A 20991-nucleotide genomic window follows, 5' to 3' on the forward strand; every position below is an offset into this window, starting at 1 on the left:
GCTATCATTTTTTTTTTTTAACGATTTATTTCGTGAGAGAGAACACCAGTAGGGGAGGGGGGGGGGGGAGAGACAGAGAGAAAAAGAATCCCAAGCAGGTTCCACGCCATCAGCACACAGTCCCACATGGGGCTCGAACCCACTAACCATGAGATCATGACCTGAGCAGAAATCAGGAGTCGGAGGCTTAACCAACTGAGCCACCCAAGTGCCCCAGCTGTCATTATTTTTATTGGATCTTTCAGGCAATATTTAACTTCTGGGGAACATACATTTGTAATAATTATCAATACAAGGTATTGTGATTTCTTATTTATCATACAGACACTGAATTTAAGTGGAGTTTATTGCAGGTGCTTGAGTGCCTTCCTTGGTCCTCAGCATGAATGAATCCTGCTGGCAAATGGCTTCTCTGAAGCAGCCTTCTTTTGTGTCTTCTTACCAATCAAGGATCAAGGTGTGTGCTCCTTTGTTGCTAAAACCTTAGGAAGGTGACAGAAAAGAAGAGATATGTGTGATATAGGAATGAGAGGCCAACAAGAGCAGAAAGAGTTCCTCAGCTCAGCTGAACCCTCTGAAGCCTAGTGCGGCCAGAGCCAAGTGATTCATCTCACAGGCCAGGGCCCCATCCAAACCTGCCTCAGCCTCTCCTCACTCTATCTGGATTCAGAAACTTGCAGAGATTCCAGGACACAGCCAACCCTATTATGGGTGGGGTAGATTGCTGACGTGTGCTAGGAGTTGAGGGACCTCCCCCGTGGTCCTGCTTTTATATGTCGGGATATCTGGGGTACTAAGTTATACTTGGATTATTATGATTTAGAAAATACTACCTTCCTTTCTTCCCTTTTTTCAAACCTCTGAACCTTGATCCTCCACCTTCACTATCAGCTGACAGATGACCTTCTCACTTCGCTGAGAAAATGAGGCAAACAGAAGTGAATGATGTTCTTTCACAAAATTCACCACGCTATATATCTATGTACTCTGCCTTCCTTCGTCTTAAAATGGGTGGCTTGTCCTGCCCTCCATTTGAGTCCTGGATCCCACCTCTTTACAGGTAAAGGGTGTAGGGAGGATAGGCGAATGGATGAGGGGGACTATTTTAGGTAGAGAAGTCAGAGAAGTCTTCTCTGAGAAGGTATTTGTGCAGAGGTGTGAGTGAACTGAGGGAGACATGGAGAGATCTAGGGAAAGAGTGTTCCAGGTGGAAGGACTAGCAGAAGCAAAAACCTGAGATGGGAATGAAGTTGGTATATTAAGAAAACAAAAACAAAGCTGGTGAGGCTGGAGCATAATGACTGGAGAGAAGGCAGGTGCCTAATGGTACAGGGACTTAGAGACCATGCTAAGGAATTAGAATAAAATCCAAAGCGTGAAGGGAAAGTCATTCAAAGGTTTACAGTAGGGAAGAAATCTAACATTTTTTAAATGAATATAGCTTCTTCATGGAGAACTGGTTATACAGGGGCAACAGCAGAAGCAGGAAAATCAGTTAGGAGGCCAGTGCACTAAGCCAGTTAAGATCACAATGGCTTGAGCTGGTGGTAGTAGTGAGGAACTGAAAAGTGAATAAACTGACAGAACTCAGTACCTGTTAGACACGGGAAGTGAGTAAAGCAAGAAATCAAAGACCACACTTGGATTTTTGTCCTGAGGCATCCTGGTTGGATTATAATCAAGGGGAAATCTGGAGGCAAAGCGAGTTTGGCAGCAAGAGGGGAATACAAAAGTAAAGAATAATCCTTCTGGGGGCTGGTTAAATTCAAGATACTTGTAACCACTACAAAATATAAGGAGGGTTCATAAGGTATCAGTATAAAGCAACTTACTTTTTTTCCTCGCTGTCTATTTAAGCCTGTTCCGTTGATGTAGTTCTCCTGCCCTGCTTTACCTGTTTTATTTTCCTCATTGCACTTATTACCAGCTCACATATTACACACTTATTGGTTTATTGTCTGGCTCCCCCATGAAATGTAAGTTCCTAAGGATCAGAGATTTATCTCTTGTTTACCACTATGCCCCTCAAAGATTGCCCGGCTCAGAGTAGGTGCCTGTTATATTTTGAGGAAGCAAGCAAGCAAGCACAGGGGAGGATACTAAAACATGACAGTAAAAGGAGTTAAACTACAAAATAAAGTTTTACTAAAACTTCTATGAGTGAGTAAAAATAAAAGTAGCTCCCTTGGGGCGCCTGGGTGGCTCAGTCGGTTAAGCGGCCGACTTCAGCTCAGGTCATGATCTCGCAGTCCGTGAGGGCTGTGAGTTCGAGCCCCGCGTCGGGGTCTGTGCCGACAGCTCGGAGCCTGGAGCCCGTTTCAGATTCTGTGTCTCCATCTCTCTGACCCTCCCCTGTTCATGCTCTGTCTCTCTGTGTCTCAAAAATAAATAAATGTTTAAAAAAAAAAAAAAAAAAAAAAAAAAAAGTAGCTCCCTTATCTTCTGAGGGTGGGAGTAAGGAACTGGAGAGACAGAGAAGAAGACGGAAAGGCTGTATATTCAGACTAACACACCATTCCCATATTGATTTCTAACCAGGAGATGAGGAGGGTGGGCTGTGACTTCTCCTCCAAATCCACTCCTAAAACAGGCTCTACTCCAGAGCCTTGTACATAGGGTAGAGAAGAAAACTGAAGGAGAAAAGTGGCAAGCAGACCTAGACCTGGAAGCAGTAGACTACGCTAGACCAGTCACATGGTCACCAAGTTTAATTGTAGTCACCTTAGGATGAGAAATCGGTGTTCTGTGAACACCTACATTTGTATACATTTTGCTTTTGGGGGCTTTTACTTCACTCCTTAAATTTTACCACACTGAATTTAGTACATGGTTCTTTTGATAATTTTCTGCCTGTTTTGGTTGAGTTAAGGGAAACAAAATGTAGGGCCTGGCTTGGGTGTGATAAGTGGTAAATAGCAGAGATACTAGAGACGGTGGGGAGACAGAAGAAGGGCAAAAATTCACAAGAAAGTAGGAAAATCTGATAGCCCACCCACCAGAGGGCATATCCATTGTGAAACTCTCAGGGAAATTCTCTCCATTCCCTCTGAATGCTTCTCAGTTTCTTCTACTCTCTCCCTTGCCTTGTTTGGGAGTAAAGGGGTACAGTCCCCTGCCTCCTCTCCTCCCGAAGGCCTGTCATACAGAGAAGCTCCCAGCTACTCAGACTTTGGTATCAGCAATTGCTACCTCGTGAATGGCAAAACAGGACCATCCCAGCACTCACCACATCCTGGTCCTCATCCCTTTCTATTTCTTGGCTGAGGGCCATGGAAGAAAAGTGCCCTTCAGAGTTGACCTCTTTGGGACTTGGTTTCTTTTCTCTCATGAAAACATAGAGGCTCTTTTTCCAGAAAGGATGATCCTTTGTTTCTGCAGGAAGGAACCAGAAAGAATTCTCTTAAATAGCAACTCAATTGCAGCGTTTAATATTTTAATTTGAAGTTGATGAGTTCTAACGTTTATTTATTTCTGATAGAACACAAAGTGGGGAGGAGAAGAGAGAGAGGGAGACACAGAATCTAAAGCAGGCTCCAGGCTCTGAGTGGTCAGCACAGGGCCTGATGCTGGGCTCGAACCCACAGACCATGAGATCATGATCTGAGCTGAAGTCGGTCGCCTAACCGACTGAGCCACCCAGGCGCCCCTGAAGTTGATAAGTTCTATTTGAATCTACACAGTTTTATGAAAAAGAAACCCAAATAAATAGCATTACCTTACGCTAATAATAGTTTCATTTGAAATCTCTTTGCTGCTTAATCAAACAGCTGAGTGAGGCTCTTTCAGGGTCAATGACCCCCTCAAAGAGCTGTCCACTGTGTCTTCCCAAGGAAGATCTAACTTGCCAAAAACAAATATGCCTCCCCCCACTCCCCGATGCCATAATTGGGATATTTCCCTAATTCGCAGACCAGAATCTAATCTTCCACCTCCTTTTTCCAAAGGGAACTCATAGACTTAAGTAGTCTAAAATATCGGCCCCCAGGTACTCCAACTTGCAATATTCTCCTTCAGATCTGGATCCCACTCTGCTAGAAGAGATATTTGAGGACAAAACCCCTCCTTTTACATTATATATAGAAATTAAATAGGATTTAAATGTTTACTATCCTAAAACCTGACCCAAACAGGTATGTATGAGACTGTGGCAGTTAGGGATTATACACAAACTTACTCTATTGAAACCGAGTATACAAGAGTGTTTCTGACTCATTCCATTTTAAAGCCTTTAGCTACCAAGTGAATAAGGCTTAGCGCCAATACTTTCTATTATTCCTTAATTTCAGCTCCCATTCAAAAAGCAGCCAATAATTAAACCACACCTCTAGAACGACGGCCAGCTCCATCTCTAAAAGTCATCGGTTTCTACAGTTAGTCATTCTCTCTGCTGCCCATCCCAGCATCAAACATCTCTAAAAGCCCTGTGCCTTCTGCCATACTGCATTTATTTATCAAATTCTGAGCCTATTCAGAAAAAGGAAAGAGTACTGCAGCTAGGGACAGAGAATTGTACACCAACATCCTAAAGAATATTACACAAGCTCATTTTTCTTCTGCTTTGCTAGGGTTTTTTTGTTTTGTTTTGTTTGAGAGAGAAAGAGAGACCATGTGCAAGCACACTTGTGTAAGCGGGGGAAAGGCAGAGAGAGAGGAAGAAAATCTTATGCGGGCTCCACGCTCAATGTGGAGCCTGACACAGGGCTCAATCCCACAACCCTGGGATCATGACCTGAGCCAAAATCAAGAGTCAGACACAACCAACTAGGCTACCCAGGCACTCCAGGTTCTCGTTTTATTATCATCAACAGTTTTACTGAGGTGTAACTTACACATCATAAAATTCATTCATTTTAAGTGATTCAAATCAATGATTTTTAGTATATTTACAGAGTTGTGCAACCATCACCATAATCTAATTTTGGAACATTTCTATCAGTCTAAAAACCTCATGCTCATTTACAGTCACTCTCCATTTCCCAACCCTAGCCCTAGCTCAACAACAATCTACTTCCTGTCTCTATAGATCTGCCTTTCTGAACATTTCATATAAATACAAGCATACAATATGTGCTCTTTTGTGACTGTCCTCTTTCACTGAGTATAATAGTTTTGAAGTTCATCCATTTAGTAACATGTATCAGCACTTCTTTCCTTTTAATCACCAAATACTCCATGTATAGATACACCACATTTTGCTTATCCATCTACCAGCTGATGAATATTTGGGTTATTTCCACTTCTTGGCTATTGTGAATTCATGTATAAGTCTTTATGGACATATGTTTTCATTTCTCCTGGGTAGGAGCTGAATTGCTTAATGTTTCACATTTTGAGAAACTGCCAAACTATTTTCCAAAGTGACCATTTCACATTCCCTGCAGCAACATCTGAGGGTTCTCATTAGTTTTAATCAGATAGTTAAACACATTATGTAACTATATAGAGAGATCTCTTACTTTAATTCCATAACTAGTTAATTGAGATGATTCCCTCAGTCACACACACAAGAGTAAGGACCACCACTCTGCTTATAACATCTCTTCACTCTGACTATACCTACTATCCAACAAAAGTAGTCCAAAATTCCATTTTTACGGCTCCAACTCCAATGAAATATCTCCTAACTTTTAACAATTTATTTTCTGTCTGTGCTTGTTATTTCTGAATGTATCAGCAGTTTGTGGGGTTTTTTGTTTGTTTGTTTTGAGAGAGAGAGAGAGAGAGAGCGAGCATGTGCACATGCAAGTGGGGTAGGGGCAGAGAGAGAGGGGAGAGAGAATCTGAAGCAGATGCCATGCTGTCAACACAGAGCCCGATGTGAGACTTGAACTCGTCAACTGTGAGATCATGACCTCAGCCGAAATCCAGAGTCAGATGCTTAACCAACTAAGCCACCCAGGTGCCCCAGCAGTTTGTTCTTTAAGACCAGAAGAAGTTGAGGAAAGTTGCCACCTCACCCAGACACAGAAGTGGGAGACGCCTGATGTCACACTACAAGAGCCTGGTGTATGCCTCAGCACTGCTCCAAGAACTTGAAAGGATGGTGGGAGTGGAAACACAGCCAGGCGTCTTTAATGAAAAAACAGTAAAGCCATGGAATGCCAGACTTACTTGTAAATGAGTGCTTTTCCTGCTTCTTGAGATTCCAGGGGATGAGGAGCTCTTGCCACGGGTTTCAAATCAAAATTACCATTGTTAAAATTCACTTTCACTTTTAACCTTTAACAAGATAACATGTGTGAGGATGTTTTGAAGGATATTTTGGAAACGAAACAGTGATCTTAAAGTTTTGTTTATATACTCCTTAAAAGAAGTTTGAAAAACCACACACCACCTTGCACATTGTAAAACTGACACACCTAGGGGCACCTGGGTGGTTCAGTCGGTTAAGCGTCCGACTTTGGCTCAGGTCACGATCTCACAGTTCGTGAGTTCGAGCCCCGCGTCGGGCTCTGTGCTGATAGCTCAGAGCCTGGAGCCTGCTTCCCATTCTGTGTCTCCCTCTCTCTCTGCCCCTTCCCTGCTCATGCTGTGTCTCTCTCTGTCTCAAAAATAAATAAACATTGAAAAAAATTAAAAAAAAAAAAACTGACACACCTAAAATTTTTCACTATAAGTTTAAGTAACTTTGTTTCTCATTTCTCTTGTAACTCTTGTTTCAAACAGATTTGGGATAAGATGAGTGTTGTTGGTCTTACTATGAAACTTTAAGGATATAATTTGATAAAATGGATTTTAACCAACATATTAATAAAGCACACCAAATCTGAAAGCAATCACATAAAACTGTTAGATGAGCATTATAGCCAATGTACTTTGAAAATTTTATCAGTTCCACAAAACATTCCAGTTATATTCATAAGAAGTATCACTAAATTATAGGACTTTATTCCAAATTCAGAGCAACCCAACACAGACCAAGTACCCTGATTCTAAGGCAAGTCTTTAAATCTATCGATCATCAATCAACTAATTAAAGTAAAATAAAATATACATGACAGGGAAATACAGAAAGACCTATGGGTTGAATTTCCTTGCTTCATCATTAAAGGAATTCTCTTTAAAGACAGTATTTTTATTTATCCCTTTATTTGGCACCCTGGAATTTTTTACACCCAGGTTGAAAGGTATGACTTTCTTTTAAAAAGTGAGTTAAGATGTGATGTGAATGCAGGCTTGTTCCCAGGCAGATCAATTTTTAAAAAGAGTACATATAGACTTCAGAATCAGGAAAATTGAGTTCCTTAAAACTATCTGTGAATACCTTAGAAAGTCTATAGAAACCCGCTCTGTCTATGCCAGTTTGAAATTCACAGCTTAGAGGGAACCCACTCATTCTTTGAGGCATCACTATCTCACAAGAGATATTAAAGGGGAAAAAAAAAAGTCTTCTTAACACACACACACACACAGTAGAGGCCAGAAATGTGGGAAGCTGGGTCCATCTATAGTGGTGGGCAGCAAGAGCAAGTAGAACACACCTGAAGGCAGATACCAATAACAGAGTTAACTTGATACTAAGCCATGTACCAGCTATAATGTGAGGACACCAAACTTGAGACTGTCACACTAAGCATAGACCTTTTAAGGGAGCTTAAGTGGGCCCAGGTTAATGGTATCCTAGCTACAAGCAGAGGCAGAAACAGAAACAAATCCTCCCCTAGACTGGGCCAATAGGATACCCAAAGTTCAAATCATGTCATTAAATCATAAATAAAATTCACTAAGCAAAGCATATAAGAAAATAAACCATTATAATTGAGAATTAGCAGAGAAAACAATAGATTTAGCTTCTTCAAGGAATACAGAATTTGGAATTATCAAATGTAGAATGTAGTATATACCAATGTATTTTAAAGAAAGAAATGATCCAATCACCAATATAAGAAAACAGTTAAGAGCCTATCAGAAATGAAGAAGCATATTGGAAGGAGGAAATTTAAGAAATTTAAATGCTAATATTGAGCACAGTGAGGAAAGAATTAGTAAACTGGAAAACATATTCAAAACATATTCCATTCTAAGAAGATGGAAAATATGAAAGACAAATTAAAAGATACTAAGATATAAAAAAGTCTAATATATGTCTGAATCCAGACGCAAAAGGGAAAGAATAAAGAAAAAACAATAAAGAGATCATTGCTGTGAATTTTCCTGACTGATGAAAAACATGAATACAGAGATCCAGAAAGCACAATATATACCAGTAGGTTAAATAAAAAGAAATCCGTACCTACACCTGTAGCAAGAGTACCGAACACTAAAGACAAAGATTTTATAAGCAGCCACGGAGAAAGGACAAAAATCAGAATGGCAGCAGACTTCTCATAAACAATAGAAACCAAAAGCAAGAGAATTATATCTTTAGAGCATTCAGATAAAATAAATTATCAACCTACAATGCAAACTGTCTTTAAAGAATGAGAATAAAATAAAGATATTTAAGGTACACTAAAATTGAATATTGAAGGCTGAATTTCAGGGGGAAAATGTCTCCACTATTACAGTATAAAATGGAAGACAGGGAGGCCCTGGGCGTCTCAAGTCAGTTAAGCAACCGACTTTTGGTTTCAGCTCAGGTGAGGAACTCATGGTTTGTGAGTTCAAGTCCGCGTTGGGCTCTGCACTGACAGTGTGGAACCTGCTTGGGATTCTCTCTCTCTCCCTTTCTCTCTACCCTTCCCCTGCTCGCTCTGTTTCTCTCTCAAAATAAATAAACTTAATAAATAAATAAATAAAATGGAAGACAGAATGGCAACCCTCCTCTATGGAGGAGTCCCTCCTCTATACAGCGGTCTCCCATATTGATTTTCCTATGGATATGTCTGCTAAATCTTGGATTCACCCAAACTAGACATCATTTTTTTTAATTAATATAATTATATAAGACAAACATTGAATGATTTCAGTCCCAAGAAACTGATGCTCCTCTTCGTTATTTTATTTCTATCCAAGATCCCACTGTTATATTTTCTACTAGGCTGGGTTAAGTGTCCTTCCTCTGTGCTTCCATAATAACCTGTGCATATCAGTATTATCACATTTGCCACATTGTAATGGAATTATCTATTTTAAATGGCTATTTTCTCTAAGTTATTTAAAGCAATTACAACTCAACGCATGATACTTTGATTGAATTAATTTGATATAGGAGTTGAACTGTGTCCCCCAGAAAAGATATATTCAAATCCTAAACTCTCATCTCTGTGAATGTGACCTGGTTTGGAAATAAGGTCTTTGTAGATGTAATCAAGTTAAAATGAGGTCATGATGGATTAGGGTGGGCTCTAATCCAGTGTCAGATGTTATAAGAGGGAAACTGGATGCAGATGCAGACACAGACGGAAGACCATATGACCATGGAGGCAGACATTAGAGTGTTAAGGCTGTATGTAAACCAACTAAAAAGGTTGCTAGCACCCACCAGCAGCTAGAAAGGAGGCAAGGAAGGAGCCTCCCCTAGAGCCTTCATAGAGGGAATGGCCCTGCTGACATCTTGATTTTATACTTCCAGCCTCCAGAACTATGAGAGAATAAATTTCTGTTGTTTTAAGCCACACAGTGTATAGCACTTTGTTACAAATGCCTTAGGAGACTAATATATAAGATAAATCTCAAATCTGAATTCCTCTCTGACTCTTTTCCCTGGCCTTCCAAATCTGGCCAACAAAATCTAAAATTCCTTTGTTTCATCACATCAGTCTCTTCATTTCAATTCCTTTTGCCACATCCTGAGGCCTTTATCAACAGAAGATAGATCCTTATAAAACTTCAACAATCTCCAGCTTCTTGTCCTATCTTATCTCCAATCTATCGTATACATCATATGCCAGATTAAAGTTTCCAGGATTTCATGCTGTCCTCAATGACTCCCCAATCCCTACATGATAAAATCCCAATTTTAAGCTGGTATTGAAGGCTTTTCGCAAAATGGCTCCAACCTAGTTTCACAGACTTAACCAGTGACTGGTCATATACTCATTCACTTCACAGATAAGCAGACAGTTGCAAACTGTGTGATAAGTGAAAAAATACATGTATGTCAACTGGTGGGACAAAAGAGGGACTGGACCAGACTGCCTAGTATAAGGAGGTGAACTGGAAATATTTCACAGAGGAAGTGTTAAAGTAGCATTTAACAAAGTCTTGGGAACAGTGTTTTCCTCAAAAAAAGAATGGGCACAGAGCAGAACACCAGAGAAAGGCACCATCAGTGGCAAAGAAGTATAGGAAGAGATCAAGAACTTCAGGTAAACAAGTGCAATGCCCTACCCCCTTCCTTGGATCCTTCCCTACTATAAAGCAAAAGCCTTAAGCTTCTGGAAAGAGGCAAGTAATTCTTCCCATCCCCCTCCAGAACAACAAGCAAAGATATACTGCTTCTGGGAGAGAAAAGCAAAACCTGCCTGCCTATGGAGGAGGAATAAGAGGGGTACACCCAGGAGCAAGGCAAGGATCCACTGCTACTAGGATAAGGACAGAAGCAAAAACCCTCTGTCCCAGGAGGAGGGACAAGAAACAGCTTTCAGTCCAGAATCCTATACCTATACCAAGCAGAGATCTGCTACTATTGGCAGAGGGGCAGGAAACTATCACCCAAGAACAACCACACAAGGTAGTTTGACTGCCACAGAGAGAAGGGGAAGGAACTCTAAGAACATGCTGCTCCTGAGGCCCAACCACATAGAACATGCCTAAAACTGAGGCAGGACAAGAAAACAGAAAAATTCCTCTGCTGCCACTATGAGCCTAGCAATAAGCAACAAGCAATAGCAGTGTACTTCTGGGGATGAAGCAAGAACACAGAGAGACTCACCCCACACCTCTCACACACACCTCTGTGATGCAGGCTTGCAGAGATAGCCAAAAAATGAAGAGGGAGCAGGAACACTTCAGAAACCCTTCTGGCCTACCAGCCCCCACCCTAAGCACAAGGTAACAGCAGCCCACCACTAGAGGTATTTGAAGCCTAAGGTGCACTAAAGGTAACAATAGCAATAATACCTAAACCCAGCTCAACTTCTGACTAGATAAGCCCAATTCTCCACACTAATGGTTGACAGAAGAAAAAGCATATCTGTTTCTAGACATACTCCGTCTATACTGGTCTACCTCTAATGCCTGGCATTCAATCAAAAATAACAAGACACGCAAAGAAAAAAAAAAGGCAAGACACAATAACCTCAAATATCGAGCATTTAATAAAACATTACAAGATATTGGGGAGAGGGGCAAGACAAAATAACCCATTGTCAAGAGTGAAAGCAGTCAACAGAACCAGATTGAGAAATGACCCCTCCCCCCTACCATGGGAACTATCAGATAAAGAATTTAAAATAACTATGATTAATATGTTAAAGCATCTAGTGGAAAGGTGAACATGTATAAACAGATGGCAAATTTCAGGAGAAATTAAAACTATTTTTTAAAAATCAAATGGAAATGTTAGAAATAAAAATCACATCAGAGACCAAGGATTCCTCTGATGAGCTGATCAACAAATGAGGCACGGCTGAGGAAAGGCTCAGTGAACCTAAAGATAGGTTAGTAGAAAAAAAAAAAAGATCGGTTAGTAGACATTGTCCAACTGAAATACAATTAGGAAAAAAAATTTTTTTAACACAAAAAACAAACTAAGAACTATGGAGCTATGAGACAATATAAAATGGTGTAACATACATATAAGGAGTCTCAGAAGGAAAAGAAAAACAAAGAATGGGGCATAAGAAATATTTCAAGTGATAATGGCCTCAAATTTTCCAAATAATGAAAGATGTCAAACCACAGATACAAGAATCTCAAAGAACCCTAAGTAGGATAAATAGAAAGGAAAATAAAGACGACATAACCTAGCTAATGAAAAGCAAAGAGAAAATCTTGAAAGTGCCCAAGAGAGAAGAAACATCACAAAGAGGAACAAAGAATTATGGATTCCTCATTGAAAAATGAAATTAAAAAAATCATAATTATGACAAAATTTATACCACTGTCTCCAGTTTTCAAATTCCAAGAGGTTCAATAATTTCTATTAACCATTACCTGCTCCTTTTACAAAATTCACTTTCTATGTAGGTTGTAGGCAGCATAAGCCATTTATTTGGAGTCATAAAGTGCCTTGAATTAGAAATTCTTGGAAACCTGGAATGCAGTTTGGCCTTCTCAACCTCTTTAAATTCTTTCATTGTACATATTTTTCCTGTAGGAAGATTAGTAACCTAAATCAGCACCCTTAAATGCAACTCCCATTGCTCCTGGGTTATGAAATCACGTAACAATTAGGCACTAAGTACCAGTCTCACACTGAAGAAGAGTTCTTTTATCATCATCTTTGTCATATTGTGCCTTTTTCAAAGGATCACGAAATGGTGGAATGGTAACCTACAAGAAAAGCAAGTGTTTAAGGGCAGGATTGCGTCTTTTTCAGTGTATCCTAGCCATCTGTGTATGACTCCTAAGCCTGAAAAAATCAAGAATATAGTATCTACAAACTACTTCAGTTTATCCATTTACAAAGAGATGGGGGCACTCCAATACATCTCTTTGCAAGGCCCACCAGTCATGGTTAGCTCTTGTGTTAATGGTTTTTTCAGATTATTGTGGATATTCTTCTTAGACACTATACCCAAATTCAATAAGTTGTAGTTTTTTAAAGGTTATGACATGGAATGTGAAACTATGTCAATAAATTATTCAACCTCAGTTACATAAAAACCCATTGGTCTATCTTGAACTTTGAATGGATCTTTTATCCATGTCATGGATTATTTGGAAGAAATTATATCACTGAGTTACATGAGATCTTCCAAATTGTCAATACATTTCATTATGCTATAATCACAGTCATTAACATCATTATCAATCTCATCAGAAAATTCTAAGATTAACAGAAAGCTGTAACACTCATTATGCTGAATATTTTTCCAAAATTCAGTTTTTTGCTTGAAAGCTCACATTTTATCATTGGCAACAAACACTGTCAGTTATTTTTCTTGAAGTGACTTCATTACTTTTCCAAAAAATGTCTGCCAAATATCCAAAACTTAATAACTACAATTTATAAATCCTTCTTTAAGAAAAATGTACCATGAAAAAAAAAATCAACCAGTATAGCTGATAATTCAAGCAATCATGCTGCATTTCAGTAGGCAGAAGTACTGTTTCCATATTTACCATTTCATCACATAGAATATTAAAAAGACGTATACTTAGATGTGAGCAAGATTTAATAAAATTAATAATTTTTAGTGTTTGGTCAAGGACATCCTTAAGTGAAATTGCAATTTTTTAAATGTGAGTACATGGCAATGAAGAATAATGACTGGTATGATTTGGTGACACTGATTTAAGTTGTTATAAGTACCAACAGCTTTACCCACCATTGCTTTTGCACAATCAAAGTCAATGTCAACACTATAAAAAAGGTAAATAATATTTGGCACTATTATGAAAACAATTGGCCTAATAGGTCCCTTAAAAGGGTTTCAGGGCCCTCAAAGATCTATGTACCTCACTCTGAGAACTGCTGTTATAACCTCAACGTGTTCCACTTAAGAGGTCACCTATCAGGTTCATTTATAAAAGCAGAATGGCTGGGAATGCAAGCTGGTGCAGCCACTTTGGAAAACAGTATTGAGTTTCCTCAAAAAACGAAAAATAGAACTACCCTACTACCCAGCAATTGCACTACTAGGCATTTATCCAAGGGATACAGGTGTGCTGTTTTGTAGGGACACATGTACCTCCATGTTTATAGCAGCACTATCAACAATAGCCAAAGTATGGAAAGAGCCCAAATGTCCATCAATGGATGAATGGATAAAGATGTGGTGTGTATACACACACACACACACACACACACACACACACACACACACACACACACAATGGAGTATTACTTAGCAATCAAAAAGAATGAAATCTTGCTATTTGCAACTATGTGGATGGAACTGGAGGGTATTATGCTAAGTGAAATTAATCAATCAGAGAAAGACAAAAATCATATGACTTCACTCATATGAGGACTTTAAGAGACAAAACAGATGAACATAAGGGAAGGGAAACAAAAATAATATAAAAACAGGGAGGGGGACAAAAGAGACTCATAAACATGGACAACAAACTGAGGGTTACAGGAGGGGTTGTGGGAGGGGGGATGGGCTAAATGGGTAAGGGGCACTAAGGAATCTACTCCTGAAATCATTGTTGCACTATATACTAATTTGGATGTAAATTTAAAAAATTTTTTTTAATTTTAAAAATTAAAAAAAGAAAAAAAAAAAAGAAAAGCAGAATGGCAAAAGAACAAACTTGAATTTTGATACCAAAAAGATATAGTTTCAAATCCCAATTCTGTCCCTTAACTAGTTATTATACTAGTTAGTAAACTAAGGCTCTAACTTTAAACTCTCAGTTTAACTCCTACCTATTAAAATAGGGACAATGGCACATGCACACACCCCAATTTGGCAAAAAACAAAAAACAGAAATCTGCTTTGCCTGCAAATGCCAACAGTTTAAAATGTCTATGACTCAGGTGCCTGGGTGGTTCAGTTGGTTAGATATTCGATTCTTGATTTGGCTCAGCTCAGGATCTCATGGTTTGTGAGTTCAAGCCCCACATCAGGATTTGCACTGACAGTGTGGAGCCCGCTTGGGTTTCTCTGTCTTCTCTCTTTCTGCCCCTCTCCCACTCACTCTCTCTCAAAAATAAACATTTAAAAAAATAAAATGTCAATGACTCAAGGATTTTAATTTTGTTTAATAATATCCACTATTAGCAGGCTGCCTGGGTGGCTCAGGTGGTTAAATGTCCTACTTCAGCCCAGGTCATGATCTTGCAGTTCATGAGTTCAAGTCCCGCACCAGGCTCTGCACTGGTTATGAGAAGCCTGCTTGGGATTCTCTCTCTCTCTCTCTCCCTCTCTCTGCCCCTTCCCCACTTGTGCTTTCTCTCTCTCAAAATAAATAAACTTAAAAAAAAGAAAGAATATCCACTATTAGCAAAAGTGTAGGAAAATGGACTCTGGTACGGGTATAAATTTATACAACTATTCTGGAGGACGATTTGGCAATATGAATCAAAATCATGCATAACCTTTAACTTAGCAATTCTACTTCTAGCAAGTTACCCTAAGGAAAAAATTAAACAGTTACAGGGAAGTTCATCATGTCATTTATAACAATAATATGTCCAAAACAATCTAAATGTTCAAAACAGGGAATATGTTTTTAAAAAATGGTGGTATAGCAAGATACATATATGGTTAGAAACACCATATATGTTCTGCTATTTACAGCTGTGTGATTGTGAAAAGTAACTTAACCAGTCTGTGTCTCACTTGCCTCATCTGCAAATTACTTCATGTGGGAGTAGTAAAGATGGGGGAAAAAATAAAGTCCTAACATTTGGCTAAGCCCTCAGTGTAAGTTAGCAGTTATTATTAATAGAATACTATGCAATGATTAAAATTATGTATTTACATTTATTGACAAAGAGCAAATCATAAAACTATTGATAAAAAAAAGGGGAGCATCTGGGTGGTTCAGTCAGTTGAGCAACCAACTCTTAATTTCGGCTGGGGTCATGGACTGAGTCCCGTGTCAGACTCCACACTGAACATACAGCGTGCTTGAGATTGTCTCTCCCTCTGCCCCTCTCCCCTACTCATGCTATAGTTCTCTCTTGAAATTTTAATGTTTACTTATTTTTGAGAGAGAGAGAGACAGACAAAGCATGAGTGAGGGAGGGGCAGAGAGAGAGGGAGACAGAATCTGAAGCAGCCTCCAGGCTCTGAGCTGCCAGCACAGAGCCTAACGCAGGGCTTGAACCCACTAACCTTGAAATGACCTGAGCCGAAGTTGGACGCTTAATGACTGAACCACCCAGTCGTCCCAATCTTTCTCTCTTTAAAACACACACACACACACGCACGCACACACACACACACACACACAAAACTATTGAGGAAAAAAATGCAGGGTATGAACCTAATGTGTGTTACTCCATTTTTGTAAAATAAATCTATTTTACAAAGAAACCTTGGATATCCAAAATGATATTCAGGGAAGTGTTAATGAGTTCATTCTGGGTAATGGAATTGTGAGTGGTTTTATTTAAGTATCAATTCTGTTCATTTATCATGAAAATGTATTACATTTGTAACAAACTTTTTAGAGTCTTTGAAAATTTTAAATGTTACCTATCATCCGAGTATTATATAATATTTTCAAATTTTACTGAAGTTTAATTTACTTTGGACTTTGTTGTTTTTTGATTTGGGTTTTTTTTTTTTTTTTAGTTTATTTATTTTGAAAGAGAGCATGAGTGAGTGGGTAAGGGGCAGAGAGAGAGGGAGAAAGAATCCCAAGCAGTTTCCGCACCGTCAGCACAGAGCTTGATGCAGGTTCAATCTCACCAACTGCGAGATCATGACCTGAGCCAAAGTCAAGAGTCACCTAGGCACCCCTGGACTTCGGGGTTTTTTTATTCCTAAGATATGGAGATGGGAAACAATTCTTAAGATGTTACTGCATTCTGGGGCACCTAGGTGGCTCAGTCAGTTGAGCCTCCAACTTCAGCTCAGGTCATGATCTCACAGGTCAGTTCATGGGTTTGAGCCCCACATCAGGCTTGCTGCTGTTAGCACAGAGCCTGCTTTTGATCCTCTGTCCCCCTCTCTCTGCCCTTCCCCCACTCACGCTCTCTCAAAAAAAAAAAAAAAAAAAAAAAAAAAGATGCTACTGCATTCCTGGGGAATCACTAAAGGACTACCCATACATTAGGGCTGCTCAAAAAAACCAACCACATAATATCAAAAATTAGAAGTCTATCGTACCTTCAGAAAATTCGGGTCCTCTTTGTTCATATAAAAAGGATCATACTCTTTCGGATCATAATGCTCTATAAATGCATTTCCCTACAGGAAGGAAATAAAACTACACATAACAAGAGGTGCACAACTTTGAGCATAACAGGAGTCAAGATTCAAACACACAATTCCATTCTTCTGCTTCAAAACGGCATTAATGACAAATACAAAATGGAAGGAAAGGTCAAATTTGAAGTTAAACTTAAGGTAGCCAAGTAATAAATATTATAGCGATAGAAGGGATCTACTTAAAATTTGTTATAAGTAATAATGAATGTTGGAACACTAACAGATTTGGGAAATTGTTTTTAAATGTTTAGTAGTCAACATCTCAGATCTCTTAGAAATGCCAAAACAGAAATATCTTATAGTTTTGTAAATAACTGTGTTCTAGAACTATACCTATCTATCGAACCTAGAGGCCAAATTTAATTGGTATACAAAATATTACATGAGAAAAGCAAAGAATAATAACTCTAATATACACATTTAAATCCAGACCTAACCCTCTTCCCTCCATACTTTCCACATGTCCTAGATTTAGGAATAGTATATGCTCTAACAGAGTAGAGATTATACATATATAGAGTGAAAGAGATAAGCTGTTTGAATGATTATAATCACCATTTTAAACCAACTGAAACAAGTATCAAATGACTTCTTAGTACCTTTTTATTTACATGTTTTAAAAAACCATCTAATTCTTCTTGTCTCCTTTTTTTAATATTCTTATGTGAACAAACTTTTTCTATAATTTTCTTCTGGAGAGGATCTGCCACGTGGTCAGTCCATCTTTTATATAACCTCTCTTTTCTTCTTGCATTTAAGAAGTCATGATGTTGTAAATACTTATCTAGTTCCTATTAAACAATGACAGAAAAGGCAATTATCCTGAAGTTATTTTGTACTAAAATTTAAACTTCATTTATATTCCTAAGAATAACTCACAAAGTCATTCGCTGATTTATTTGGCTTCTACTGTGTGATACACACTACACTAGAAATGATGAATATATAGATTAATTAGACAACATGCCTACTCTCCCTAGAGAGATAGACTACAAGACAAATACACAAAATAGGAGGGACAATATAGCAACATGTATGTGTGTGTATATATAATATACACATATGTATACATATACACATATAGGTAATACATATAGATTGTCTGTAATATATATAGATATAAGCATGTATCTATAAAAGAACTAAAAACAAAGACTCAGATACTTATATACCAATGTTCGTAACAGCATTATTCACAATAGCCAAAAGATGAAAACAACCCAAGTGTCCATCAGCAGATGAATGTATAAACAAAATATGGTATATACACAAAATGCAATATTATACAGCCATAAAATGGAATGAAGTTCTGACATAGGCTACAACATGGATGAATCTTGAAGACAATATGCTAAGTGAAATAAGCCAGACACAAAAGGACAAATACTGTAGGATTCCACTTATATGAAATTATCTAGAGTAAACAAATTCATAAAGACAGATGGTAAGCCAGAAGTTACCAGAGGGACCTCTGGGGAAGGAGGAATGGAAAGTCATTACTTAATGCATATACAGTTTTGGCTGGGGTGATGAAAAGTTTTAGAGATAAATAAATGGTGATGGTTTCACAACATCCATCTATTTGGAAATAAATAGTAATGATGATTGCACAACCTGTGGATAATTAATGTCACTGAATTGTACACTTAAAAATGGTTAAGGGGCACCTGGGTGGCTCAGTCAGTTAAGTGTCTGACTCTTGATTTTGGCTCAGGTCATAGATCTCAAGTTCATGAGATCAAGACCTGTGTCAGGCTCCACAATGGGTGTGGAGCCTGCTTAAGATTCTCTTTCCTTCTCCCTCTGGCCCTTCCCCTCAAGTGTGCACTCTCGCTCGCTCTCTCTCTCTCATAAAAAAAAAAAAAAAAAAAAAAAAAAAGGTTTAAAATAGCTAATTTTATGTTATATATATTTTACTACAATGGAAAAAAGTGACTAATTTTTTTTTTTTTATTCCTACAGTGGGACACATTTGAGATGGGCCTTAAAGGAGTTACCTAGGGGGCACTTGGGTGACTCAAGCAGTTGACCATCCAACTTAGGCTCAGGTCATGATTTCACAGCTCATGAGATCGAGCCCCACATCAGGCTCTGTGCTGACAGCTCAGAGCCTGGAGCCTACTTCAGATTATGTGTCTCCCTCTCTCTCTCTCTGCCCTTCCCCAACTCATGCTTCCTTGCTCTCTCTCTCTCTCTCTCTCAAAATATAAGGAGTTATCTAGGAAGAGAAGGTATGAGAGAATGTGGAAGAAGAAAAATCTATTGGGAAAAAAAAAAGACAAGAGTAAACAGGCAGAAATGTAGCACAACCTGGATGAAATGGCAAGCAGCCTGTAAATAAAGAAAATGACTGATTTAGGCTATACACTAAACTTTTTTTATCCAAAACTTATCCACCTTTCATCTAGCAAATGAAATCATGTGATTACTACAATCAACCACAAGAAATTCAAAATGAAAAAAAAATAAACCAAGAACCCTGAGAGCTTCTCTAACTCATACCCCTTCTTAGATTCAGGTCATAGCACACTTCAACCTTTTTTTTTTTTTTAAGTAGGCTTCATGCCCAGAGCAGAGCCTAATGCAGGGCTTGAACTCATGACCCTGAGATCAAGACCTGAGCTGAGATCGAGTCCGATGCTTAACCAATTGAACTACCCAGGAGCTCCACACTTTAATCATTCTTAACGAATAGCTCTTTTCCTGTTACCCACTCCAGTGCTCACCACACGTGGACATTCATCTTGTCTTATAATTAAGCCCGTGCTGATACAGTTAAAGCCTTCTTCTACCTATGCATACCTGAGTAATAATTAGTGAGTCCCAATAACAGCTCTTAAAACTCGTAAGAATACACAGTGACTCCACAGAAGCCCCATTAGATGAAAGAACAAGTGACTAGGGGAAAACTCTTATATAAAAGTATCTGTGAGGGGCATCTGGGTGGCTTAGTCGATTAAGCATCAGACTCTTGGTTTCAACTCAGGTCATGATCTCACGGTTCATGAGTTCAAGCCTTGCATCTTGTGCTCTAAGCACAGAGCCTGTGTGGGATCCTCTCTCTCTACCTCCCTCTGCCCCTCCCCTGCCCACACTCTCTCAAAATAAATAAATAAACTTAAAAAAAGTATCTGTGAAAGAATCCCCACAAATAAAAAGATAGGAAGTCAATTAAAACAATCTCAGATTTCTCTTAAGGTTAATCCTAGGCACTAATGAGTGTTTTCAATTCTATTTTCCATCTAAAAGGGAAAAACAAAATTAATTTTTAATCATGACACATTCTGTAGCCAATTCTTACCTTAGTTACATGATTTTCTCTATATAATATTGATTGAATAGCTGCATCAATATCTTCTTTAGCTAATACCTATAATTACAGAATGAAATTTTGAAAATCAAATCTTAAAAAAAATCAAATTATTAATACTATCTGGACTCACAGACATCTCCCTGGAAAGTTCTCCATAAATACAATTTTTCTACCTCAAATCATATCATCCAGTACTTTTAAAGAGCATTTGAATCTTTCTGCTATTTGCTATAGCTCATCCAAGGGCAAAAAATAACTCAGATCACAGACATTTTGAATTCCAGCATGGACAAATGACTTGCCCAGAGTCACATGGTAAGCAGAACTCATCTTTTTTTTCCACATTTCATAGAAGGCTTTCACCTTTATGGGTTAAAACACAATCAGGCCTCTATTTGAATTCATTCAATCATTAGTGAATTCTACTTTAATTCATTTAGTCATTATAGCTATCATATACTAATAATAAATTTGTTTATATACAAGTAATTTTTAGATTTTATTTTTTTTTATTTAAAAAAAAAATTTTTTTTTAACGTTTGTTTATTTTTGGGACAGAGAGAGACAGAGCATGAACGGGGGAGGGGCAGACACAGAGAGAGGGAGACACAGAATCGGAAGCAGGCTCCAGGCTCCGAGCCATCAGCCCAGAGCCCGACGTGGGGCTCGAACTCACGGGACAGCGAGATCGTGACCTGAGCCGAAGTCAGACGCTTAACCGACTGAGCCACCCAGGCGCCC

General features: G+C 38.6%; 1 protein-coding gene across 1 annotated transcript in view; it reads right to left on the reverse strand.

Annotated features, from left to right (window-relative positions):
• Nucleotides 1-187: 187 nt before the first annotated feature.
• FAM228B (family with sequence similarity 228 member B) overlaps nt 188-20991 on the reverse strand; it is a 23990-nt gene continuing 3186 nt past the window's right edge. The window contains 9 exon segments of the mRNA XM_042982400.1: nt 188-482; nt 3227-3322; nt 3324-3372; nt 6112-6219; nt 12040-12196; nt 12291-12378; nt 16836-16916; nt 17537-17728; nt 20239-20307. Coding sequence (XP_042838334.1) covers nt 453-482; nt 3227-3322; nt 3324-3372; nt 6112-6219; nt 12040-12196; nt 12291-12378; nt 16836-16916; nt 17537-17728; nt 20239-20307 — 870 coding nt within the window. The 3' untranslated portion in view covers nt 188-452.

Source organism: Panthera tigris, chromosome A3, assembly GCF_018350195.1.
Source record: "Panthera tigris isolate Pti1 chromosome A3, P.tigris_Pti1_mat1.1, whole genome shotgun sequence".
NCBI lineage: Eukaryota > Metazoa > Chordata > Mammalia > Carnivora > Felidae > Panthera > Panthera tigris.